General features: G+C 46.2%; 1 protein-coding gene across 1 annotated transcript; it reads right to left on the bottom strand.

The window, feature by feature from the left end:
* On the bottom strand, positions 1-27,921 carry KLHDC4 (kelch domain containing 4). The gene is made up of 12 exons (XM_059824675.1): positions 27,820-27,921; positions 26,247-26,338; positions 25,168-25,246; positions 24,111-24,209; positions 21,164-21,300; positions 14,424-14,516; positions 13,339-13,498; positions 6,167-6,248; positions 3,944-4,152; positions 2,185-2,587; positions 900-1,016; positions 1-586 (listed from the first exon to the last, which is right to left on the bottom strand). The coding sequence occupies exons 1-12, from the start codon at positions 27,916-27,918 to the stop codon at positions 411-413; spliced, it is 1,746 nt and encodes a 581-aa protein (XP_059680658.1). The 5' UTR covers positions 27,919-27,921; the 3' UTR covers positions 1-410.
* Between the last annotated feature and the right edge of the window lie 37 nt (positions 27,922-27,958).

The following is a 27,958-nucleotide window of genomic DNA, read 5'->3' on the forward strand; positions in this document are numbered from 1 at the left end:
TTATTGTAGAAACCTTTGGAGATGCGTTCTGGCCCCAGTCAGGGTAGGGGATTTGGGACCAGTGAACCATTGTGATGTGCAGTTTGTCTTGACAGACTCAAAACAACTTTTGAACAAAAATATGACAGTATTGTATACAGCAGCCTCAGCGGAACAAGTGCTTGGACAGCAATCCTGTTCCTCAAGACCCTCCCCACAATCTCCAGGGGAATAACAGCACACCCAGAGCATTAATCAAGTAGGCATATTGAGACTGGTCAGCCCAGAGGCACTCATAAGAGTAGGCAAAAGCTGGAGTGCCAGGACGCCTTCCGGACACGCTGACTGCCTGGCACATCAGGCTGAGTTCAGTGAGGCTAACCACTGCTCCCCAGCATGTTTCTTCACTCATGGAAGAGACCCACCAACATCTAGACCGAATCTTCGTAGAAAGTCTTTGCCATGGCATGTGCCACTTTTACCACCTTCTTCTCCTTGGCATCCGGGCCCATGTTGCTGCGGGCTAGTTTAATCCAATACTGCTCCGTCCTGGACAGATAGTCTGCATGCTTCTCATCAGGCTGAACAGATGGGTGTTGGTCCTCTCCTAGTAACGCAATGGGAGAAAGACAGAAAGAGAGGTCACAAACAGCTAATGAAGGCAATCTGCTCTTCCATGTGTCAACCCAGCCAAGACTACTCTTCAGCTAATGTGTTTAAATGCAATAGCCTAAAAACCTATCAGTAGCCAAGGAAATTTCTCCTCTACTCTGAGAGCAGTGTGCTATGAAAACTTTGCTTTTGCTGGAAAACTCACCTGCATGCCAGTGAGGCCTTCCAGGCTGGCAGCGGAACCAGCAGGTATTGTACTAAAACCCGCTTTATATTGGTACAAAGACAACATTCATCTTAATCATTACCTCCCTCATCTTCACTTTCCTCTTCAGAGCTCTCCTCTTCCTCTTCCCCTCCCTCTGCACCTTCTGTATCATCATCCTCTTCATCTGACTCCGACTCCTCCAGCCATTCTTGTGCTTCTTTGATGAGAAAGAAAATAGAAGAAATAAATAACAAGCTGTTTCCCACTGCTACACCCAGAACTGCCATGGAGGATGCCAGGGCAAGGTCAGACAGATGTGCTCCTTAAAAGCCCTGCTGTATTCATTGCCCTCGCAGATCCACCCACTCACTGTACAGGGCCTGGCTCTGATGGGGAGCAGTGGGAAGAGATGGAATAGTCAGGAAGAAGTGAACAGCACAGAACAGCTGTGAAAAAAAAGCTGGTTAGTGCTGATGCTGACATCCTCTTTAGCACTTCACAGCTCCACAATTACGAGCAAGACTCCTTCCTTTCTGCCTTTGCCCATCACACACACGCAGACTGCAAGCTTCCAGGGCAGGGACACCCTCTTTTTACATCTCTCTGCAGTGCCCAGCACATGACCTGGGCTGAATCACTTGGTCACTACCATAACAGATATGTTGCTCTAAGATAGACCCACAGTTTCTTTCAATAAAGAGTAGAAAATCCATCAAATCCATCTTCACTGAGGTCTCTCAGGTAATGCTTTCTGCAACATCATCGAACATACTCATGTAATGACCATGTAGCCAGGAATTCAGGGAACTGACTTCCACGCTTGCCACATTCCCCGAGCTATAGCCTTCCCAGCTTGGGAACAGCCCAGCAGAATATTCAGAGTATGCAGCAAACATACTACACATTTAAGGTATGAAGAGAGAACCCTAGCTAATGCCCACATGCTTGGCAGTAGCCAAGACCCTCACTGCCCTGAGAAGGGGAGGACAGGCAAGAGCGTACATCCTTGTCCTCTGCCAAATGGACAAGCATGGCACAGCAGGACCTCCCAGGCCAGAACTTGCCACCAATGAACAAAGATGCTCCGTTCACATGTCTTGGTTTTCAAAGCAGACAGACCAGAGCTCACTCTCTACAGTGATCGCAAAGCTCTGGACCAGACAGGTTTCTGCAGCGACAGTGACCCTAAGACACTACATATCACATACTCCCTAGCTTTTTCCTGTCCAGGAAAAAAAAAACCACTACTCAAAGGCTCATCATCAGCCCTCGAGGAAGCTTGACAGTTGTGGTTTTTTTCCCCTAAAATACAGCACTGCCGGAAACCATATCCTGGGGGTTGCTACGCTAAAGGCAGAGAGAGAGATTCCACCATCAGAGCTTACTTGGATCCATCTCCACTAGCACCTTCCATTCTTCCATCTTATGTAGGTCGATGCTGTAGAGGTCACTGAGGGTGAACTGGCGATCACCCACCTCAAACATTCCCCCATACACATAGAGAACGCCATGCTTCACCGCCAACATGGCATTCGAACGTGGGCATGGCTCCACTTGCTGGCCCAAGGCTCCATCTTCCTCCTCCTCCTCCGATTCAGACCTCTCCTTCTCTTCTGCAGGTCCAGAGATCACCTGCTTGATTGTCATGACAGTCCCATCTTCTGCCACCACCTCTTTGACTATCTCCACTGGGCCCTGTGGAGGTTGCTTCTCCATCTCCTCATCTCCGGCACCCTCTGCGTCAGCTTGTCTGCCACGTCTTCGCTTCCTCTTCTCCGATTTTGGTCCCTGTTAAAAAGAACAAGGAACAGGAGGAGACTGTGTGTGAATTGTGTGCACGTAATAGCATGTACAGCAGTTAATACAAATACTGTGGATGCTGCTGGGAGGGAGCGGGGAGAATTCAATTATTTTTCACTAGAATTGTAAGTCTCAAGTGATAGGTGCAACCTCCCACGCAGCATGAACTTCTACCAGCCATAAAACAAGGAGCAATGAAACTCCTGGAGAACCCATAGCTTGAAGTTGCTCCCTCTATTAATGGCAGCATGTGCTGAAGAGACAGGAAACAGCTCTTTTGCTCTCTATCCTGCAGGTGCACGCAAACACACATACAGTCCACTAGTCTGTGACAGAAGCAAGAGAAAATAACCCACCATTTTGGGAAATCAAAACAATTGCTGGGTACTAAATTACAGTGCATTACCAGGAAGCACTCCAGGTCTTCAAAGTACTGTCTGAAAGGGCTGGAAAACAGTCAGCTAGGCAGGCAGAAGCAAACACCTGAGTGCATGTTTGCCTGTTACTATGTGATTGACTTCTCCTTTTTGAGAACAAAGCCAGAAACAGTGGGGATGGAAAAAGGAAGTTCAACCAAGTCATTTGCACCTCGCTTCCCCCTTAAGAGTAGTTCAAACAAAATCAAAGACCTGAGCTGAGGGCCACATTTCTGAAGTTCTTATGAGCCAAGGTTAATATTTCATCTCTTCAAGTAGCTCACCAACACTGGGGAAAAGAGGGCGGTTTTTGATCCCAACACAACACAAGATCTTTTCACAGTGGCTTTTACTGAACTATCTCATGTCAGACTTACTCTTCTGACCTGGAGCTGGCCTCCTGTAAAACACCGTAACTGTTTTCATGCTGCTTTGTTTCACTTTGCATTACACAACAACAGGGCACATGCAGCCTGACTCCTGGAGGAGGGGGATTGCCTTCTGACCCACTCTCGCTTTGTGCCCAACCATCAGGGCTCATAGGCTTCATCTGTCCCCAGAAGGGTGACAGTCTGCATCACATTGTGGAAGCAGGGCATGGAGAGCACAGGGAGCTATGTGGCAGGGAAGGAGAGGGGTAACATAAAGTTAGAGAATTCAGTTGGTCTGGTAGCAAAAACCTGCTAGAGTTGCACATCCCCAGCTTCATTTCTACAGCCTCTCCCCCTGTTCACAATCAGTGGGTCACAGATCAAAGCAGCAGCCACACCTGGTGGCTCAGCTTCTGGAGCACCCTGAGTTATTAGCAATAGAGGCTTGCTCCACGCTGCAAGAAAGCTGTACAAGGCAAATAAAAGGCCCAAAGGACATGTGTCAGATGATCAAGGAGAATGAACCGATTATATTTGTGTTATTTTTAAAACAAAACCTTTAGCTGTCCAGGAAACCAGCGGTTTTTCCCGATGTCATAGAAATAAATATCATTGAAGAAGTCCCCTTCAATGCTCTCTTCCTCTTCTTCATCATGCACACCTCCAAACAGAAGGGAGCGGTTATTGGGACCAATCGCCACAGAGAAGCCGGACCTGGGAGTGGGTTTAACTCCGGACGGGTTGAGCCGACTCCATGCCCACTTGTCTGGCAATGGATAAAAGCAAATATGAGCATCAGGAAAAGAGAATCCTGGTCATTTTCCTATCTTCCAAGGCCCTTCAGTACTCCAGCAGGTAACTCAACGACCCATTTTGGACATTCCCAGAACTGCACAGTGCGCCTTCAACAACAGCGTTAATCAGAACCACTTACATTTCCACCTCAATCACACAGCTAATCCGCACATCCCTTCTACACTTAGAGAACTGTTGTGTCTTCAATAAAAGCAAATGCAGAGAGCTATCTTCAGGGTGTGCCCTCTGGGGCAAGGAGCCTCTTGAAAGGTGTGTATGGTGGAGTTCAAACCAGGATTGATTATAACCTTTGAGTACCAAGGAAAGGTACCTCGGTTATCCCATGGAGCCCACCCTACACCAGTTCTCTCCACAGGTCCCTTCTCCTACAGTACCTTAGCTGCCAACTTGCACCACTGCTGTAACCCCAAGAATAAGTACAGTTCATTGTAAGGAGACCCAACCACACTTCAAAAAAGGGCTCAGCAGTGGGAGAAGGCGTGTGCTCTAAACCCTCCGCTTTTGCTCCAATCCTTTCTACTTTGGATTTAGAGCAAATCCCTAAAATGCAGGCTGGGAGAAGCATATGCACTGGCTAGGCACTGTGTTTCCAAAGGAACCACAATTTCGACAAGATAAACTATAAATAGGACATAATGCAAGCAGGGTCTGGAATCCAGACAATATATGTGACCAACCTCCTCCCCAAATCCCACTTTAAGATGGTCAGGTTTAAAGAAATCAGTCACAATTTTAACATTTTAGACATTCAGCTCAAAGAAGATTGTCCCATTCCCTAAGCCAAGGACAAAATACATTCCCTCCTAAGAAAACTGATGGAATTCCTATTTCTGGGGACATTCACAGATAAAACAACCAAACAACCAACCACTCTTGATAATATCCCTGCACTAGGTAATCTCATGAGATCACACACCAATCTTCCCTCTTAAGAGTCTATAAGTGAGCCACCACTACCAAACAGAGTTTGACAAAACAGGAATTTCCAGTGTGGAGAATTCTGAAATCCCAAAGACTTTCAGTTATGAAACAGAAAAGCAGTGATCAAAATGTCCCAGAGAACAGGAATTGCAAAATCTTGTTTTAATTCCCTCCCACACATAAACCAAAAAATCCCTAAAATACCTTTTCTTGTAATTTTTCCTGAAGCTGCCTGTGCAGGCCAGAGCTTCTCACATAGCTATGCAAGGAGCCTGGAGAACCTCCACTCCATCCCAGACCATTCCAGGACCAACTGGGAGGTGTCAACACAGACGATGCTGTGAGCTAGAAGTGATTCTCCGACAAAAAGTACACCCCAACCTTCCTCCAGAGCTCTGCCAGTACCTCACAGAAGTTTCTCAGCAAGCTCCAATCCCCAGTGTTTCAGTGCATCGGAGCTACCATTTACATGAGCTCTGAAATCAAGTCACCTGGAGCTGAGAACCACGACTCCTTACAGCCTTCTGCTAACCAGCAAGCTTTGCTCAGCAAAGCAGACACAGCCTCATCTTTTCAGGCTGTAACATGGACTGCAAGAAGGGGACAGAACCGCTGTGCAGCGTACAATCTGCTGCAGCAACTAGCACCCATTTCCCTTTGCAGAGCGCAGCAGTGAGTTAATTCTGCCTGCATGTGTGATGGCCCGTCTTCCTTTGCCAGCACACATAAACAAAAAAAAGAGGACATAATTCCTCCAATATCCCCCTGAAACTGCCGTTTCCTTCACCCTAGCCCCTTTCTTTTTAAACTAGAGCCACAGTATACAAATGCACTTAGCTACTCCTGGGAAGAAGAAATATTTAAATCAACTCATCTGCTGTGTTCAGCCCCAAAGCAAACACTGGGGTATAGTGCTTTTCAAGGGAAATTTTGTTCTAGGCTTGGGATTTTTTGGTCTGTTATTCAAAAGAAGAGAGGATTTGTATTCACAGTCCTGCAGCATCACTTCCAGCACAGCCCTCCTAGCTGCAGCAGTAGCTTACCTTCCTCCTTGCCTGCAGCTTCAGTCTTCAGCAGGAACATATCTGTATGCAGGGTGCCTTTGTCAACATCTTTCTTAATTCTCTGCAGAGAAGGGAAAGACAGGGATGCTCAGTGAAACAGTTTCAGTGGCCCAAAACACAGGAGGTCCAACTTTTCAAGACCTAGAAAGCCACTCATGCCAGAACGGCAGTATGTGCCATTCTGAACTCACCACCCCACAGATAAGCCTAATCTGTACATTCAATATTGTACATACAATAAGCCTGCATCTGTACATTCCCGTGCTGAAAATGCAAACACTATGACTGGGCAAGGAAAAGCCACACAGGTAGCCACACTGTGGCTCTGGAGCATCAGGCAGCTCACAACCATAGTGTTCAAACCAGGGCTACTCCCTGTGATGAGCCACGACCAGCTTCTGCCTGTGACAAACAGGCAGGGCTCTCCAGGCTGCAACACAGATCCTGGGACTCGTGGCCACATGAAGACTATGGAATGCAGTTTAAGGGCAGGAATTTTGGCACCCAGAGAAGAGAAATAAATTGTCACAAGGGATTAAAACCAATTGTTTTGTGAAAGAAAGGAAGACGGGCAGCACCAAGAAAACAGGAGACCCAAGGTCCTGCCTTTTACTTGGCCACAGACAGTATCAGGTGCTCTCCAGGGACTAATTTAACATCCAAGCCTCTGCTTCTCCAGCTGTAAAAGAGAGCAGATACCCACTCCACCAAAGTGGCAGACGACAACTTTTCACAGGGCTTGCAAGGCCCTCTGGGATTCTGCCCTTGAATGTTGAGCAAAAGCTCAGAGCGCCTGTGCTGTATCATTTGCACGGCCCAAGTTTAAATACAGATCTGTGCCTAGCACGCAGACTTTCAGTCCCTGCCATCCCCCATCTCCATCCCACTACAAGAGGAGCAGAGGTGACAGTTCACTCTCTGCACCACAGCCCGACTGCAGCTGTCATTTTTAGCATTCAGGACCCCACAGAGCCTTGAGCAACAGGTTTTTTTCTCCTACACAGAAACAGAACAGAAGCCCCACTTCCACCCCTAATAAAGGCAACAGCAAGACATCAGCAAGAGCAGGATCAAGCCTCAGTTGAGGCAATTAAATGCATCGTTTTAAATGCAATTTTCCCTTGCTCCTTTCACCGTAAGCCCCTGAACTCCAGTGCTCATAGCAACGTGCAGCATTTGAAAGCAGCACTATGCAACACCACTGTAGGAGGTCTTTTAATAATGTCGTTATCCACTCATCCTTCATGCAGAGCTCCTATTCCTTGTAATTCCCTTCCTCCTGGGGGCGATGGCATTGGTATGCTGTGTAACTGCTTCCAGGATGCAGGCAGTGGATCCCAGCAGAAGCTGGGAGGGTTGGATCCAGTCGTCAGGAAGATGAGCAGGGCTTGGGTGCACCTGAGAGCACAACAGCACGGTGCTGTCCTGTTCTTGCTGCGCATCTGTACCCAATCCTGTGCCTTGCACTTGACAGGTTTTGTTATCGCAGGGTATGCCGTGTTGTTACTGCATGGCCCGGTATCCAATTCGTAGGAATGGTATTCAATTCTTAGAAAGGCAGAAGAGAGGAAAATGTGTTTGAGGCATTGCACAACAACGCTGTAACTTGGATGATGCTGAGAAGCCCCAGGGAAGGCCGATAATGAAGTGCCGGAGGAAACAGGAGAACTCTGCTCACATTGCAGCAGAAAGGAAGCTTCAGTTAACTTATGAGTCTGCCTGTAGGGCTGTATTGTGAAATCTGTTAGTTTGGGGCTGTGACTTGCATGTCTTCTTGCTCTCCACATGCACCTAAGCACGCCCATTAGCGAAGTGAAAGACCCACACTCTTCAAGACAGGATGTCTACACTGGAGAGATCCTCTTCTGTGCAACCACTTCAATGAAGTCAAGAACTGCACTATTCCACATACTGTCCTTGAGTAACAGAACATCAGGCACACAGGGACAGGAAGCCTGTAGGAACAGGCATCAGTGACAGTCTTATTTTCTGAATAAGAGGTTATACAGTGCTGACTACTTCAGCCACTGCCAGTTCTCCAGCACATGGAAAACAAGCAAGACAAGTTTTTGCATTGATGAGTGGTTCTGAGGCATAGCTAGAGGAGCTCTGGTGTTAGAGGCGTGGTTGGAGGGGCTGGGAGCTGCCCACTTTGAACAGACCCTTGAGAGAGAGCTGAAAGGGCAGGAAGGGAAAGAAGCGCCTTCTAGGAAAGGTGCTGTTAAGTATCAAGTACACCAACTCATAGCCTGGCGGTGCATGTATTGTGGCATCTACAGCAGTAGCTCTCAAGTTCAAAGGGCTGTGAGTCACCGTGCCGAGCAACTGCCATGATCTGGCAACGTCACACTTCACTGTCTCTGTCACACAGGTCTAGAGCAGCAGAAGTCACCAAAAAGCTGCAGGCTGCGGACAGCTGAGATACAGCAGCCTTTTTAGTCTGTCCCTCACCTTAAACACCCTGCCAAGCCTCACCTGAGCAAACAGCTGTCAGGGACGGATGGGCAGAGGAAAGGGAGGGAGAGAGAGAGGCAGGAGCCTTCACACCTTATAGCACTGATGTGCACCCCAGTGCCTGCGAAGTGCCTGTCTGTTAACGATAACAGAAATGGAGGTTATTTCCTCCCCAGCCGCAGGTAGGCTGCAGTTTGTCCTTAAATGCTAGACAGAGTACACATTCGTATGTGCAGGGGACACACAGGCTGAAGGGTGCAGGAGCACAGTAAGATGTGCACTGTCTGCACGAACGGAGGGGAAATAACAACCACTGAGACAGCAGTTGGCTTCACTATTGTACAAGCTGCGTAGAATAACTGCATTATTTTTCTCCTGAAAACCACACGGCTCCCTGTAGTAAACACACTGCGTATGCAACATGACAAAGCTTCTCGGGCTGAGAAAACCCCAATGAGGTGGAGTGGGAGTTAGTTATTTGTTGTCAAAGAGATGCCTGTTTTCCCCAACTCACACTGGCTCAAACGCGGACACTTCACCAGCAAGCAATACAGCGCTACTGGAGAGATCAATTCCCTCGCGCCCAGGACACCCGCTTGCCCTGAGCAAATCACTGCGTCAATCACAAGAGGCTCCTGTTCCCCCCGCTGTCCTTCTTGCCTTGAAGTTCCAGGTGTTTGCTTTCAAGCACAAAACTGGTTTGGATAGCCACAGCCTATTGTTTGCACATACAGGTACATTAGCAAGTTACAAGAGCTTTTCAGGTATTAGCTAAAAAAAACCCAGCTCCACTGATGGACAGCAATACGCCTGTTTATCCCCCTTCAAAGAGCAAGGAAACTGAGGCAATGAGAGCTGTTCTTGAGAAGAAGGGGAATCAGGGTTCCCCGTGTATAAGGTGCTCAACATGTCTGATAAAAGAGATCAACACTGGCAAAATACATCCAATTAGCAGAAGCCTTTAGCAGGCAGAACTACAGAGGGAACCAGTCCCACCAGACCTTGCAATTCAGGCAAACACTTCAGCTCTGCCACAAGCAATCTCCCAGCAGAATCCAATTCAGCTTTGCAAAGCTTGCCACTAAAAAAACCCACACGCTAGTCGTCTTTGGCATCCAAAAGCCTTGCACACATGTAACGCCAGCCCTCCCATGGCTTGTAGGCTGCTTGCACCTGCAAGGTAGAGCTGCGTTAGCCTCAGACACCTCCCGGCTGCATTTCCCGTGCCAGTCAGGCACAGCGCGCTCACGTTGCCTAGCAATAGAGAGGTCTCATTGCTTTATACGGCCAAAAATGCAGCTTGCTGCAGCAAGCCCCATCCTCAGCATGAGAAACAGGTGAGGACATCTTTAAGATCAGCAGCAGAGCAAGTCTGAGCTCCTTGTGGGATTTTGAGGTACATTTTAGGCAGAGCTGACAATGTCCACAATATCCCCTTCTGTAAGGGACCACAGTAGTTGCCTTTATCATTTCTAGGCTGAAGACAAAACAGATGAACACAGGGACACCACTGTGCTAAGAATTGTGCATTTTAAAATATCTGGCACGCTCTTGTCAATTTGTGCACCAACATCTCAAGTTAGTCACACTAACGCAGGGCTGTAAAGCTCTTTTTTCACCATTCGCATCCTGGTTGTTCATCACTTGAAAAGCAAAATATAATGGCTGGCATAGGCAAAGGCATGTCTGGGTACCAAGGTTCTCGTCATGGCTCTGTCCACAAGTACTGGAGTGCCTTAGACAAGTCACTTAAGCTTTTCTGCCCCTGTTTCCCCAGCTGTGAAAAAGACTATCTTATTCAGGTCACATCAAGTGAATCCAGCAACACAGCCTGGACTGACAGACATTACTGAAAACTGACCCTCCACGCTCAGTTCTGTATGCAAGTCCAGCAAATCAAGGCAGGGACCAAGTCTCTCTGCTTCTGCCTTCCCAGCTGACAACGCCTGCTGACCAGACTGAGGGTGGGCAGATTGATCAATCAGGGAAACATCCCTGGCCGCAAGCAGATAGTGTTTCTCACTCTTTAGAGAGCCCCAACAGCCAGCTGGGTACAAAGGCGCCTACAATCCCACCCATAACCATGAATCTCCTGGGCTTATATCTCTTTTTGCCCTAGGCTACATGCATTATACCACACCGCACGGCTATTTAGGTACAGTACCTCAAAGCAGATTTACAAGGGCTAAGGGAACCACAGGATACCATGCATCAGAATTGCCCATGGCAGGAAAGCAGCCTTGCCACATCACAACTCTCCCCCAGCAATGTGACAGCCGTATCATGCCGATACTAAAACAGAGAAGCTATTATGATTTCCACTCCTCTTCCCTCCAAACCAATTCACACAGCGTGCATGCTTGGTAGCAGCTCCAGCCTCAGGAGGCCTCCACACAAATCTGCACCTTTTTTACAGGACGTGTGCAACTTAGTCCTGCCTCTTATGAGAAGTCTCTATATGACTTGGTGAATGGCACTTGGCTTGGACACCTGCCTCGTTTCATATGCAAAAAATGTCTTCATATGCCCAAAAATGTCTTCATAGCAGTCCTGAACATAGCATCTGCCTCTCTAATTGGAGACAAGGAACAGGGCTTCTCCTGCACCTGCCCAGCTCCAATTAAGTATTGTTCCCTCCACCTTCTACCTCTTATTTCTCCCAAGAGTACCCCAGCCAATGACTCTGGAGGGAGTACACAAGCCAAACACACCTTCTTCACTTTGAAGTAAACCCAGACTCAGCTCCACAATCAGCTATAAGCAAAGATACAACGAGAATTAAATAGCCACACATTAACGAAGCTGTGTTTCTCCTAGAGGAGCTAAATCTGGCTGAGTTAAATTTTCAGGACCATGCTAAAGGTTTGTTGCCTCTGCATCTCAAGAAAGCTGCAGAGAAAATTCTGTCCAGTGCTTTGGTCAGTTTGTAGCTCGGCTGCACCACCCCTGCCTGAAAGTTCACTTGTGCTATAGAACACGCAAGCAAAGTCTCTGTTAGGAATGGCACATAAGAGAGAAGCACACTTAGCTCTCTATATTACAAAGGAAGTAGATTCATAACAGCAGGGGTTGTTTCCATCTAAATGGTGTTCTCCAAGCTGGAGAGGAACTCCACCCAGCTCTTATCCTTGCTCAGTGTATGGCATAAAAGCTGAGGGCACCTTTGCATTCCCCCATCCCTTCTACTTCATTTTTATTAGCTCAAAACAACCCAGAGCAGTGCGACAGAGCCCACCCTCGTAAAGTGGAATAGAACCAAATGCAAACATGCATCAACTTTTATATTTCCATGGGGTTCAGCGTGCACTTGAAACCCAGCTGCTTTCAGTAGCCACGAGAGATCCACATCTAGCATAGCATGCAGGTTCATGCTTCCTTCCCACTCTCAAGAGTGAGGAAACAGGACAGAGAAAGGAAGAGGACAAAGCACTTTCGGGTAGAAAATGCCTCTGTATTGTTACTGCTATTTAATCAAATGCACATCTGATGAGATAGAGCCCTAAGCGCAGGCCGTGAGGAGGCACAAATGCTTCTAAATATATAGACAGACTATCTTCTCTCCCCTTTCCCTGCTTTTCTTCTTTGTTCATTTATTCACAACAGAAGAACAACATGTCCTCCTCCCCCAGCGACGCACTGCTGGAAGCGAAGCCTTTCCACTGAGACAGTAGCAGCAGGATCCGGGTCTTCCGTCTGCATTCGCAATATTAAAAGCTTTTTGCAGGAGCCTTTTGCTCAATGAAATATTTACTTCCTCCCGCCCAGCATGGAGACAGGGATACTTGGTCAATGAGGACATATGGTCTAAAGGGCTATCCAGTATAAACTACCATGATTAACAGAGAAGGAAGCAGAGTGGAGGAAGCCTGGTGCTCACCAAAACTCTTCTTTGGCTTACTGAGTCTGCTAACTAGTGCTGCTCCCTTAACTCTTTCACTGATGCAAGAAAACGTAAGTCTCCTGGCAACTGTTGCTTTTAACCTGCAAGTGCTGGAATACAGACGAGTACTACCTGAGAATGCTTTAAGTTGGCAGTAACCACCAAAACTGCCATTTCTCCTAGTCATTTATTCCTACCTCCGTGATATCATCTCCTTATATTGGATTAGATTAGCAGGGAAAATACAAAATTTATTTTAACCAAGATAAGCTCCTTGATCAGCACACAAGCGCGTGAAGAAAGGCACAACTAGAAGACAAGATGCCTCTTTTGGTAATAGTACTGATTCAGAGCAGCCTGAACCATCCTGTGTACGAACAATCCAAGGGCACAACTGCACATTCACTCCAAGCTGGCATAACCACAGGCTAACACACACTCTCGTTACCAGTGGTTTTTGGACATCTGGCAGCTGCCTGCCATGCGGAAACATCGTCAGTCAGAGCAGCAGGCAGTTATGTGATGAGATCGCCAAATCTTGCACTGGAGACAAGGCTTGTGAAACTGAGCAGAGGGAAGTATCAGAATAGAGATCTCAATTTTGCTCTCCCAAGCTCTAAGGCCACTGCCCTCTCCCAGCAGTCAAAACACAGGACTCCACAGCCAACATAGGTCAAAACCATCACATCAGCCCCACTTAGGTGGCAACTTGAGTTTATCGTATTTTAGTTTTCACTTTAGCCCCTTAGTTTTTCCATCAGCTATTCTGTTTAGCATCCAGAAATACTGCACTGGCTTACCACAAAGTCTCTCCTACCTGTTTGGAGTAGCCTCCATAGATGATTATGCTGCCCTCAGGAGTAGTAGCCATTTGACACCCAGATCTTGGAGCAGGCCCAATCCCTGATGGAGCCAGCTTGCTCCAGGTGAAGGAGTCCAGGTTGAAGGCATACACATCATTGTAATAGATGTAATCTCTAGGGAGAGCAAATTGGTACACCACAGGTTTTTGTAATGGTCACCATTTAGAACAGGATAAAACAACAATTCAGGAACAGCACCAGGAACCTCTGAAGAGGTACAACACCTTATTCAATTCCTTGCATTTATAGCTTCTCTCCTTCCGTAGCAATGTACAGATTTCTTCAGGTGAAGGTTACTATTTCAGTGCAACAATTTGCATTTGGCAAAGCTCCTTTAAGCAAGACCTGTCTCGGTTCTTTTTTACCTATGTCATTCCTTACTACAATAGAGGTTTCATCAACTCTTTCCAGATAACATGGTCCAAGGTAACTTAAAGCAGAACACAAAAGATCAAAACAGATTACAGCTATGTCTGTCTAGGGGGGTGGGGAAAAATATACATATGCCCTGTTCTCTTTGTACTAGCCAGCTCACATACTGCTAGTGGAAAATGCTCTGCACAGGTTAAACTCCCAAGGACGCAGCCAAATCTAGGGTGGGCTTTGCAACTTGCACTGTGCTCCCAGGGACTGCGATTATGCTGCTTACTGTCTCTGAAACAATATGTAGCTCAGCTCTCTTCACAGTCCCCATGACAGCGTAGCTGTGACCTCACATTGTATGTGAGAGCCTACTGGAGAAGACGTTTCTAGGAAGACAAGGCTCTTTGACAAGATTCAGAGGCCAAAAGTGATGTATTGAGCATTAGCTACAAGGATGAGTAGCTACTTCAGTGATTAGCTAAGTGGTACAATGGTTTCTCAAACACTTGAAGACTTTAAACAAAGATCACTTGTCTTTCTAACATAAAAGTCTAGTTCAGTAACAGTACTGCTGAGGATAATCCTTCCATTAAAGCCCAGCTTTCTATTACTGGTGAAATTCTGTTGTCTTTTTTACAGAGGATTCAAAACCACCAGCCATCCTGCAGTAACCCACCTTGCACTCTCATGGAAACCTCCAAAGACGAACAGCTGTCTTTTGCAAGCAACCATTCGATGCCCACTTCGTCCAGAGGGACCTCCTGATGCCCTGAAATGCACAGAAATTCCACTTATCAGCAAAATCCCCTTTCCTGTTAGTGTGCCAGTCCATTTTTATTTAAGTCATTGGCAGCTGGGCTGGTTGAGTTCAGCTTCTGTTCTCCTGGAATGGGAAACCACGGGGAACTTTGTTGTCTTAATGCATATGTATGCTTTTGTGCAGAACAGTATGTGTGCTCTTCCTGTAACTCTTGGTATTTGCAACACAGGCATTTTGCAGAAACAATTTTATTCCTAGTGATAAGCCATCTAGTCTCTAACAGAAACCAAAGTCTTGAAGTCTCTTCTGATATGACTCAGGAGCTAATTCTTCAGGAGAGCTTAATGAATAGCAGTTAACTCCCACAATTGCAAGAAAGGCACTCCAGAGATTTTTTCTCCAAGTACCAAGTAAGAGCCAGAGACTGGCTCTGACATCCACTCTCCTTCAATGTCTTAGAAAATCACATACCCACAGCATCTTCGCTCATGCACCTGCAGTTAGGATATAACATCAAACTAGTGAGAAGACTTTGTAAATTACTTAGATTTCCTCAAGAACAAAGGCATTGCAGCAAAACAAGTCATCATTATTATCTTACACATTAAAAAGCAGCTACGCATCCCCGTTTGCTCTTTCAAGCCTTCCTGACCTTTCAGTTAAATGTGCCACTTCCATTTCCAGGAACAAGCAACAACATTCCATCTGTCATTTCCAAAAGCTACGCGCGAAGCCAGGCAGCTGGCAACGACATTCCTGAGAGGCAATGAAGATGCACCTTCCTTCATGTTCACCAACAGACTGAGAAGCTTACGAGAGAGAACAAAAAAAATTTCAAGAACTCTCAAAACAAAGGCAACTTCAGGCCAAACTGCAGAGAAAACAGGGCTTTGCTTTCTGTGTTCTCTGCCCCCATGGATTAATCTATCACATTTTCACTCTCGCTGAGGAGTCTCCCAAAGTGCACACAGTTAGCACCACTGAACTCAGCAAGACTTCTCAAATAGGCAGTGCTAACACATGTTAAGCAGTTGTAGAATCAGGGCCTAAGTAAATAAGAAACCTGCTCACCGTTGAAAACAACAGCAATACCTAAGCCCACAACCCTACTGCTATGCTTTAACTGGCAGCAGGTAGCTGTAAAGAGCGGTGATAGATTTCTGTGGAGAGAGAAAATGAGGGCCCTTATTCACCATCAAAAATGACAATCTCACACCAGTCATAATGAAAAACTCCAAGCAGAACAGCAGCATTTGGGTAAGATTGAATTAATATTGATTGCTTGGACTTTGTATTCTAACAGAGAGTAGGGTTTTCTAGGCATTTACTGGATTTTTAAGTACCACCCTGCAGAACAGCACCTCTAGTATTAATTTTATCAAGATCTGAAATCATTATTTTCTCTTCTGTAACAAAGCTCTCATGTTATTATTCCAGAGGATGGCACCTTTTAAAGAAAAGAAGGAATTAAAAATCAACATTAGCAATAGAATCCTGTTCTCAGAGAGTATTTTCTGCCTTGCTTCTCCAACAGGTTTCCTCCAAGGCAAAAATCAATTCTGAACAATAAAAAGTCTATTCATTGATGTCTGTGTTTTAATAAACAAGTTCCTTCAAGTGTACAATTAACTCAAAGTCACAAACAAAAACATCCAGTCTGGGGCCTGATCCAAATTCAGAGAAGTCTCACTGGCACCAGCACCACTTGTTCTCAATCACAAAGCTGTTCTCCCCTTTCTTTAGACTACATATACAAGCTACAAGAACATATGCTGAAACACAGTTCCAGGAAGCCTCATCCTGCACAGTATTGTATCATCTCAGCTTCCTTGGCCTCAGCGTTACACGTTGCAGGAATCAACTATAAAGGAAAGTGTATAGCCTTTGATGTAAGGACATGCCCTCCTAAACTTGCAACAAGTGCTCTCAGAAAGTATTTTCACGTAGAGCTATTCAAACAGCCAAGGTCCTTTGTCCCCAGTCTCCAAACACAACACTGGAAAAACCAAATGGCATAGCCAAGCAGGACTGGCAGTAACATATAACCATGCTGCCACTCCAGAAGGCACTTGCTGCAAGCTCGAAGACTTGTTTCCCAAATGCAAACTGTCTCCTTTTACCTGTATCATTTCTCATGGTCCAAAACAAGCATTTTGGAAATGGTTTCATAGACTTTATGATTAATACTCTACTTCATGGGGTTGACACCAGAAAGCAGACATGTGGGAGGGAGCTGTAAATTCTCCAGACTTTTTTTAAAAATAGATTAAAAGATAAGTCTGGATAAGGACTGTCTCTACACGTGTACAGCATGAGTCTGATCAGAACTGCTCCATAAGGAATTTGCTTTTGCTTGTGGAGTTACAGTAATATAACAGACCTGAATTCAGCCCCTAGATTCAAGAATTAAAGACTTACATGTCACAGTGGCTACAAACTGCCTAAGTGAGTTACCTTTTCATTCACTCCTTCATCCAGCAGATGCTCAGATGAATCTCGGAACCTTACCATAATAATAAAAGTGATGATGCACAGAACATCCCATCAAAGGGGCACTTCAGGACAAAGCACTTTTATCCACCAGTACTCAAGGCAGCTGAAGCCCAGGACTTCAGCGTTCAGTTTTACATCTTACACGTGTGAATGCAAACAAGTGTTCTGTTCAATGGCACACACAGATAGTGTACCCATGTGTTTGTATACTCAGTTAGGAAGTACACAAGTGAATTTGCAATTGCCAAATCCCTTGCAAAGTGATCAACAGCTGCACGTTTGGATCCTGATCTACCAAAGAACAAGGTCACAAGGCTCACTTCTGGGCTGACAGAGGAAGTCTACTCAATGGTACACCGAAATACCCTTCTTTTCTTTAAGCACCAATGCACCTTTCTACCTTGTGTTGCAGGACCTGATCTTTCCGGTGACAGCGTGTGAGCAAGAAGAGCCGTCAATCAGAAACAAACCTATGCTGAAAAGCATCCTGCACTGCAGTGACTGCTCCAGTTCTCTCTGTAAACAGCATTAAACATACGCTTGTGAAATGCTACCCTGAAATATTTATAGCACCACATCCCACAAAACTGTTATGGGAAGTATCATTAACTTTCCAGTATTAAAGGGAAGGGAGCTATACAGTCTCAAAAGCAAGACAAAGAAATACACAGAGGAGGGATTTGCCAGTTCCAAGCACAACCCCAAAGCATGATGCTCCCCTGTCTCTCAGACAACATCACAGTCTGAAATCTAAGCTGTGGGGCTGGAATAACTAGATTTCCTAGAACTGCAAGTTCAGGTCACAGGAGGGTCATCTTAGCTCTTCAATCCACACAAACCAGTATATTCAAACCCACCTGAAACAGGGCACCTGTGATTCTTCCCACGTGGAACAGAAACAGAAACTTTGTCTCTCTTGTCCAGATATTTCTTAATGAATAATTATGTTACTTTATTATCTGCACTGAAATGACATCTTCCAAACCAACTGAGTTTACTCAATACTAGTCTATACCCCAAATGTCTATCATCAGGCAGTTATTCAGGTAACACTGCTACCACATTGGACACATGGAATTATTGCTTGGCCTGCTATGTGAAGGCTTGTTGTACCAGGGCTGGTGCCCCACCACAACCCAACAAACCTACACGATCTGCCCCCTACATTTAGTCTTCCCAAACATGTTCACTCTCCCAATACCACTAGCCCCCAAGCTGACCCCCACTGTCACCAGTCATGCCTCCTGGTTAATGGCAATCCAAAATAAGCAAGTGCTTGACTTCAGACAGACATGAGAAACCTATGTGGAAAAACAACAGCAGCAATGGGGTTCCCCGGCAAGAAAAGCAAAATGCTGAAGGAATTGAAATGCAGCACGTGTTATGATCATAGTTTTAAAAGAAGTAGGAAAAAAAATTCCTCGTACAACTCAACAATCATCTCTGCCCTTTCCTCTTCCCCTTTCCAAGCAGACTGTAATCAAGATGCCATATGGAAAAGCAAAGAGGCAGCAGAAACTTGATTTTCACACTCAGTCAGGTTAGCATTAAAACAAAGACATCCCCTCCCAGCCTCCTCTGCCAGATGCCTCATTAATGCAGCTCTTGGAGCTCTGCCCAAGGATGGGGAGGAGATGCACTTTGGTTTTTATTCGAGCACTGGGACCAGGGCACAGGCATTTTCAAAATTCCAGCAAGGCTGACAGACAGACGTCCACCCAAACACACCCGGAAGCTCAAATGGAGTAGATCCTGCATGGGGCAGGAAGAGCGAAAAGATCATCTCTTCAGGGCACTCTCACCCATATAATTTATGATGCTCACTTGGAAAATGTCTATCCTTTCATCTACTAAGAAACAATGAAGTATCAATGTCTCCAAATGCATCCTCCCACTGTGGCATGGCAGCCAAGGTGACATGTGACAACCAACACCTGGGGACGGAGGGTAGCTCTGGATAGCTTGAAGAGCGTGGCACCTAGAACTTGTTCCCTAGGTGGGACGAGGACGTCACCTTGCCAAACTGGCTCCCTCCTCACTAACTGTAACAACTCATCACAACAAAACCTCTTGCCATGGTTTTACTCCACTTGGGGTCTGGGACTGGTTGGGGCATCCTGCAACTCGCAGCACACGCAAACTTCATGCTCAGCTCCAGGGAAGGAACAGGTGCTTTTGCAGTATGAGTTACACTCAGCATCCCTGAGGCTGCTCTCCCACATGGGATAAGATGCAGGATGACTAGAGCCTCATAACCACCTCATTTCCTCTTCCCAGGCAGGTCAGGTACTGCAGCATTTGTTTTGGGAGTGGAAAAACCTAAATCAGCTCTACAGCAACGCATCTGCAAACCCACGAGAGAACAATTTGCGCCATCAGTGGTGGAGCTAACGAAGCCTCATCTGGATTCTCCGATGGCTCACAAAAACCAATCTCCCGCCCTCGCTCTCCTTGCAGCTGGGTATTAACACTGCTGTCTGGTGAGGATTTTTTCAACCAAGAGTTTGGTTGAAATGTCAGCCCTTTCTCTCAGCAGGGACTCTATGGCGAGCATCACTTCCTCCCCCCCGCCTGCTTACATGAAACCAGTAGGGACGTAACACATTTGAGTTCATCCCCTTTATTTGGCTGAGATTGAGCAAGGGATTCAGAAGTTATTTTGGGGGAGCTGGGAGGGGTACAGTCACAGTCTTTACGTCAGCTTCTGCCTAACAACAATAGGCAGATCAGCCTGCACGGTGACAGGTCTTTTTAATCCTTGCACCTCTTAAAGAGCCCTCCATCATTTTGGAGGGTTTCTCTCACCCCCACTTCTCAAAGTCAAGCACGGCTCACCAGAGTAAACCTGGCTTCCTATAACATGACAAATTACAGCTGTTATTAGATTAACACTGCCCGGTCTGGAGCCAGGAACCACACTAATGGACAGGAACCAGCCGCTTACGAATCGAACAGTTTTCCCTCAACCTCCCAGAGCTACTCAAAAGGACGATCCACGGATTCTCACAGAGCAGTCGGCTGCTGGGATCCTGTGCTGTGAAGCATCCTTCTAACCCAGCCTGTTTCGAACTCCTTGGGATTTCTGCACTTTGGCTCTATATACACCCCTGCACCTTCCACGCCAGAGTCTTCAGTGCTACATTAACATTAGTAAAATTAAACCTCCCAATTTCCCCCGTGTCAGGCAGTATCAATGCTCCAATTTTGCAGTGAGGGGGGAAAAGGCAGACAGGCACAATGACTCACTGTGTGGCCTCAGGCATGTGCCAAGGCAGAGCCAGGGTATCCATCTCTGCACAGCTCAGTCCTAAACCACCCTCTCAATTACTGCACAAGAGAAAGACATAGACAACAGGCACCCGCACTCTGTAAGCGGGGTGAAAAGTGATCAACCTAGGCAGATTTAGGGCTTCCCACGTGAAGGAAGGAGATGGAGCTCCTAACCAGGAGCTCAACAGGTCGAACAGCAGAGGAGCAAGTGTTCAAAAGCTGCTGCTTTCCCCAGGGCCACCTCAAGGGTCAGCTGCATGGGAGTTCCAGCCCACCCAAATCTGACTAATCCCAAAGTCAAGATAATCCCAAAGTCCAAGAGAAAGTCTATGTCAAAGTCAGAAACAAAGCCACATCGCCTGCCTCTCAGTCTACTGGATGACCCACCAGACCTCTTCTTCTCTCATGCCAATATAAACATGAGCAACAAAACCGAGAAGCCAAAGGTTAAGGCAACATTAGCAGAGGACTTTAGGCCAGATCCACAGAAGATATTTAGACACCTTAAATCCTGTCAAAAACTACCAGGACGTTTGGCACCTATTTACCTTGATAGGTCTGAATTATTGGCTTGTTTATCCCAAGGAATCTTGAGGCAGCTAATGCCAGTTATCAGGAGTGAAGTTGGCTCTGTGGACAGATACAAGCTGTCTTCTCAAGCAATGGTGAAATTGGGTGAGATCCTTCTACTAGTCTTGTACAGCCCAGCCAGGAGGAGCCCAGGCAGGTGGAGCGACAAGTACTGTTTTGAAGTCGGACATCTACACCCACCACGGTTGGGAGGACCGAGTGCTGTTCATGATACTCTTTCCTTCAGTTAAGTAACATCCAAGCACACCCATGCTCAAAAATTCATGAGGTCAACATCATTGCCTTCAGAACACGTCACTTACTTGATCTGCTCCCAAGTCTTGGTAGCCAAATGCAGGACCCAGAGATCCTTGTAATGATAGAACTGTTCCCCGTTGGGAGATGCAAACTCCCCGCCAAATACCCACAGCTGCCCGCCAGCTGTGGGCACCACTGCTGCCTGCCAGGAGAAGAAGGAAGAGCTGGATCAGACAAGAGTTCACAAACCAGAGACAGGAGAACTTTAACAGTCAAATGTGCAGCTGCCTCCAAATACCAGAAAGCAGACAAATGGCAGCAGCTGCTGCTGCCTTGCTTGGCAACAGCAGCTCTCTGGGGCTGAAGGAAGGGGAATTTTAAGTGCAAGTTACTCATTGTTTAGCACACCTTCCCTATAGCAAAGGGAAGTCGGCCAAGGAGCTGGGCTCTTCCTACCTCCCAGCATCTTGAGTTCCAGTTCTACAAATCCAAAGTTCCCTGGGAAGCATCTCGGGATTTAATTTAATAACAATTGTTCAAATCCCTCTGATCACCAAAAGGAAACCTCTCCACAGCTAAGGCTTAGCAAATTTTCACTCATCCTTTAGGCACACCAAACAAAAAAACCCCAAACACAGAAGGAAATGCACAGCATTTGGACAAGAGGAGACTGTTACTACTTTGATTATGGCAAGTAGCAGAGAGGATAGTATCAAACGGGTTTTTTGTTTGGGTTTTTTTTTGCACAGAACAGCACCAAAACACTGCTGCGATGCAAGTTGACAGTTAAAAGCAGGGAGAGAAGAGCAAGACTTTACTTTATTAAAATTATCTGCGTAAAGACTAAGGAAGAAGAAAGGAATCCCAAAAAAGTAAACTATGTGACTGTGCAAATTTCTTCCTTGACTGGGACCTCTTGGGTTGTTTACGCTATAAACAAATTCTTCCACACGTGTTTTTCCCAGGGTACCCATCACAGAACAGCATTGGGATAATGACCTCTTTCTTCAGAAGGGCTTCATTACCCGCCTATCTTTCCCAGTAAATAGCAAAGAAGATTTTTAGCATCAGACACATGACCATGCCCTGACATAAACCAGCCTATACATGCAACGATTAAACACATGAGAAAATATGAAGTGTGTTTGCAAGCAGGATTTGTGGGGATGTGAAGTTACCTAAACACAGGGGGTTCATGCCTGATTTTCATGGGTATCTAGTGCTTAAAAGCTTAAGGGGAAGCAACAGTCTGCTCATATTTGTGCATGACCTTTCGAAGAGCTGGCTCAAAATTCATTACACAGCCAAACCTTTTCCTTAAACAACTGACAACACCCATCCATAGCTATTCTCACCTCCGCTCTGTTGAACTGATGCAATGAAGCCAGTGTAACTCAAACAGAGGATCGTGTGTCAGAGACCAGAGATGACAAAGAAGACTGAAAACATGCACATGCAAGCCCATGGACACGCTTCTGTTTGCCTTTGAGCTAATGCAGAATATGCATTAAAAATAAAAATCACAAGAAAGACAAAAAACCAGTCAACTAATGAGGCTGAACTGTCTCCTGTGGGACTATAATTAATTATCAGACAGAAAACTTATTGTTGAAGCAGGACTCCTCAGATAGGTTTCTCATTTTATTCTTGTTGTGATCCAGTTGCAGCTCCCCGATGCACAGCCTGCCTGCTCAGTTCAGCTTCAGCTGCTAGACAGCCACCTGCTGGCTACCAACACCCAAACAAGGGCCTCTCAATTCCACACCCACAAAGCAACCAAAAGCAATTTTTACCTAGGGAAACGAGTTTAGGAATTTATGGTTTCCTTGTGGAATTTGGCCTCTGAAATCAAGTTCTATTTTAAGCACCACAAGGTAGCCCAAAAATCAAGTCAGAATCTTTCAATTCAAGAAAGGACACATAGCTCGGAGAAAGACTGGCATTTAGGCATATCATAACAAGGGCGTATGAACCTAACCAGGGTGTTGGATCTTACCAGGAAGCTCTAAAGAGCTTTGGCCATGGGCAGGAAAATAACATTCACATCCTGTATGGCAGCTTTTGAAATGTACCAGTCACCCAGCCACTTGCTGCGACAGGTAAGATAATCTATCAGACAGCTGGCGGGGGCCAAAGACCTGCAAAAAATACAAGTCTTTGGTCCAGTTTCTAATGTGCAGGTGTCCACATAAAGTAAACAAACCCAAATCCTTCATCATCACAACCAGCCAGTGACCTTAATGACACAGGCACCCGAGAGGTGAATTCTAGGGGAGTGACATGGTATCCCAGAAAAAAATTAGACAACTTTGTCTATTGCCTTTGCAGACAAAAGAAAAAAAGCCCGTCTGCCAAGGTGAGGGGGGGGGGAAATCACAACCCAAAGGCAGGACACACAGAGTCAGTGCTAGCAATCCATCGTGTTGTACAATTGGGACACCTGGCAAAGCCCAACTGCTCCATGCTAGCAGGGATACCCTACAGTAACGGGTCTTTCACATTGCTGGAGTGGCAGTATCTGTAATGCCCACAGATGTAGGCCTGTGGGCATTAAGGAAATAACCATGCATAGCAACTCTGCCATTCATAGCACTTTGGTCAAATTCAAAGTTATAGCCTGACCAACATTGTGAAAATTCAGTGCCATCCTGGGATTATGAATGGTTGAGCTGGTCCCTATATAATGCAGCTAAGAGAGTTCATCTTCAAAAAAGTCACCCCATGAGTCCTGCTTCAGTCCTGCTGACCCAACAGATACAACCCCAAACCTTCATTCCACACTTAACATTTCCAGAGGCCACCCAGTGATCAGAGAGCACAAGCACCTTGGACAGGCTTGGACAGGCCCCCTCAGCAGAAGAGGTGAAGTGACACCATTGGTAGCCCATTACAAGGAGAATGAAAAGAAGCCAGAAACCCTTAGGGGGGAGGGGAAAAAAAAGTCAACTCCCATCCATCTTTAGCGCAGCATTAGAACAATTCCAACTGCTGCTCTGGCACCCAGTACTTTACCTGGTGAGCACATCGCCTTGGTGGTGGGTTGGGGATCTCTACTTTAGACCAGCTGTTCTTCCGGATGTTGTAAACATACACTTCGTTATACAGGTACGTCTGTTAGAGAGGAAGAGAAAATACACATCACCACAGCTCTCCATTGGACAGGGTCAGTCTGTCCAAGCACAGGTACCCCTGAGGGTTATCTGTGAGGGGAGAAAGAGCACAGCACCAGCTTTGCAACGCCACAGCTCACCTGCCTCATCAGGCAGGGAAGGAGGACAACAACCTCCTCCACTAGACTGGGAGTCAGCAACTTTTTCAGAGTGGACGGGACTGTCCTTTCCCAAACCCTTGGTTAAGCTTGTGATAACTCGAGACATGAGGACTTAAGAAGTTGGAGCTTAACACAGATGTGCAGGTTAAAGTTGCCCAAACTGCTGCTCAACTCCAGAGGCAGGAACAGCTTAAGGCAGTGAAGCAAGCAGAAACAGTTTAGCACATTGCATTGGGTGATCCTAAGGTGGCCAAATATGATTGGCAGGCTTCAGTTTTCAAGCTACAGTATGCACAACCTCTTAGGGTCATAAGGACCAGTTTGTCTCCAGGAGCACAATAAACACTTGCAACTTGCAGAAATTCAGTAACAAGAGTGCCCACTTGCAAATATTTGCTACTGTACACGTCTCCAAGACAGGCAATGCCTTGCCAGCAGCAAAACTGCAGAAGTATCTTGTTTAGAAAGGTGGAAGATAGAGATTCTTCAATAGTTATCAAAAATGAGGGGCAGCTATGGCTACAATTAAGTCTGGAGAAATTATGAAGCCCTGAAATATTGATGCTGAGACAATCACTTCGACTCCTTAATGGGTTCTAGCATGTCTCCTTCCTGCCAACTGTTCAGGCATGAGACATATCACGGCAGAATTAAAAGGCTATTTTGCTCTCATTCAGGGACAAATACATATTTTATGACTGCTGCCTTGAATTTCACTTCAAATGAGACTCATGCAAATTACAGTAAAAGGCAGGGAGAGGGTAGAATAAAGAAGAAAAAAATGGAAGTATACATTACTTTTTGGCCATTGAAATATTCACCTCCAAAAAGGATCAATTCGTCTTTCTCAGGGTGAGCACAGAGGGAGCCGTTCAGCCTGCAAAAGAAAGAGGGATGGCCAAAACAGTAGATGTGTAAGAGTCTTGTAAAACTCAGAAGCTTGCAGCCTTTAACTCAGCTAGCACTAGCACATCTGCCCTCTAGCCACAAAAGTCTCTCCATCATCTACCAAATTACTAGGCTGCGATATTCAGCCCAGGGCTAAAACCTTCTCAAAGAAATTAACTTCTTAAAAACTTCCAGCAAGATTAATTTGACACTGTCTGAAATCTTCTCCTATTTTAGGAGCACACGTTACACTGTCATTTAACACGCCTTTTGACGTGAGCTCTTGAATTTTAATGCTGGTGTGTCAAGAACAAAAATTAGTTTTATGGGGGCACATAACTATGGGTAGAACTGGGCTGTCTCATATCAACTTATCTGCGTCATTATTCTGCAGTCACCACTGGTCATTGCTCATCTACATACCACCAAAGTGTTTTGCACCATGCAGAGACAGATCCCTACCACTCCCAAGGAGGAACTGACCACTGTAACACACCTGTGAGATTAACAGTAGTGTACTGACCTGTCCCACTACACAGAGAGGAAAACAGATATCACAGAGAAAGGCACTTATTTAACAAGCCGCAGGAAACAGAAATACAGAACCTAGGGACTCCAAGCTACACTTGATAAAGTGTCTTGTATCTCATGACACATCCTTTTGCCTCTTAAATCCTTTCAGCTTTCTAGTCCAAACGCAAAACTTTCTCTTAACTTTTATTTTTCCTCAAAGTCCTGTAATCTAATCCTGCTTTGCCTCCTTTGTGCTGGTGGGATGATTAACAAGTGGATTTTAAGGCCAAAAAAAAGCTTTTGGTCCCTTTTTTAACCAGGGAGTCAATATACCAGGTATTTTATAACTCCAGATATCAGCTATGCCAGATATTATGCCTTCCACTCTCGGGAAATAACTTTACACAAATAAATTTCATTAAAAGCACCATCAACCACTGTATAAGTGATAGCCAAAGCCTCATACAAGGTCTTACCTGGGTGAGGGGGGTGGGCAGGATGTCTCAATTACTTGGGTCTTTTTAGCATCTAAACTCTGGAATTCTGCTATCAGGGCTTCAAGATCCTCCTGAAAATAAAAAGCCAGACATGAGTTCCTTGACATGAACAGAGCCACCTGCACACCACATGAAACCAGCACTCAACCTCACAATTTCCCTTTCTTTAAGAAAAATTGTCAGCCGAGGTTTCCTTCATTCAACTACAAGAAATGGATGCTGAGTGCTTCCACATATGCGTTAAAGATTGGTCTCCCCTAAAAAACTAACAAGTTGCTCAGAGGAGTCCTAAAAGGATGGTACACAAAAGTGCATTTAGTGCACACCTGCTATTCCTGCAGCAGAAACACTGCACAAATCAGCAAGTAAATGTAAATCATTTAAGCCCTAACAAAGTGACGAGCAACTATACACTACAATCCAGCTAGTCCTCCTCTTTGTCTGCAATGGAAAAATGCCTAAATGGAACTGGAAACTCTTTTCTATTTCCAGCTCATACTTTAGCTGGAGAGAAACCTGCACGTATTTTTATTCCCTTTCAACTTCTGTCAATTAAAAATAAAATCTACCTCCAAAACTGCAGATACACCGAGTTGCAAGGGCAGAAGCAGGACTGCAGCTAGGGGGAGTTTCTGATCCACGGTCTCTCCTACAACCCCCATTACTCACCACCTCCCTTCAGTTAACCTTTCTGAAGGTGTGGTCAAAGCAGTTATTTCCAAAATCTGGGGATTTTGCCTCTGCAGCATGGCATCAGCTCTCCCTGCAACCAGTATACGTGTACACTGGCACCTTCCCTGTCTTAAGTTTTGCATTATGCTGGTAACACCACTCTTCAACCAGAGAAAGGTAGCTGTTTTGAGGCCTAAATACAAGCAGCCACTCCAGGAGTGAGGGGAACAAACATTTTCATATGCTTTTAAGACCAGAAGAAAAGGATGGGGGAGATGGAAGGCAGGAAGGCCCCTTAAACGGCATTTTCTTGTCCTCCTTTTACATCTTCTGTCACACGCTGCACCCAGCTTGTCAGCGATATAGCAAAAGTCTTCCTGGCACCGGTTTTCATTTCACCCCTTATCCTCTCTTCCCCTTTCCCGAGTGCCCTCGCACACAGGTGCTGATGGCTCCACAGCCCTTAGCCATGTACTGACTCGGAGGCGTGTGCACAAGCACCGCTTGTTCACCAGGACTACCCTAACGCTAACCCTAAAAGTTTCCCGAAATGTGCACTGACCTCAAAACCCCTCCGCCTGCACATCTTGTACCCACCCAGCTGATGACCTGCAGGCCCCTAAGCCACTTAACCAAATTATAGCTGCTTGCATTTGGACGAACTATAAACTCCTTTGGATTCAACTTGAAATACCCCTGCCTCCAACCCACTCCTCCGGCCGCCCCGTGCCTCCTCCTCCACCGCCGGTTTTCCCTTCAGGCCCCCTTTCGCAAAACGCCCCGAGCCCCACAAAGGGCCCAAGGGAGCGCCGCAACGCCCCGGAGCAGGCCCAGGCCTCGCAGGCCGGGGCTACCGTGGCCCCCCGCTCCCGCCCCTCACCTCCTCCTTCTTGGCTCTGCGGGACACCTTCCTCTCCATCTTCGCAGCCGTCTTCTCGGCCCCCTTCCCCTTCTTCTCCCGCTTCCCCTTCTTCCCCATGGCTGAAAGGCCCGGCTAGGCCGCGCGGGGAGCACCGCCC

Source organism: Gavia stellata, chromosome 15 (genome assembly GCF_030936135.1).
Source record: "Gavia stellata isolate bGavSte3 chromosome 15, bGavSte3.hap2, whole genome shotgun sequence".
In the NCBI taxonomy this organism is placed as follows: Eukaryota; Metazoa; Chordata; class Aves; order Gaviiformes; family Gaviidae; genus Gavia; species Gavia stellata.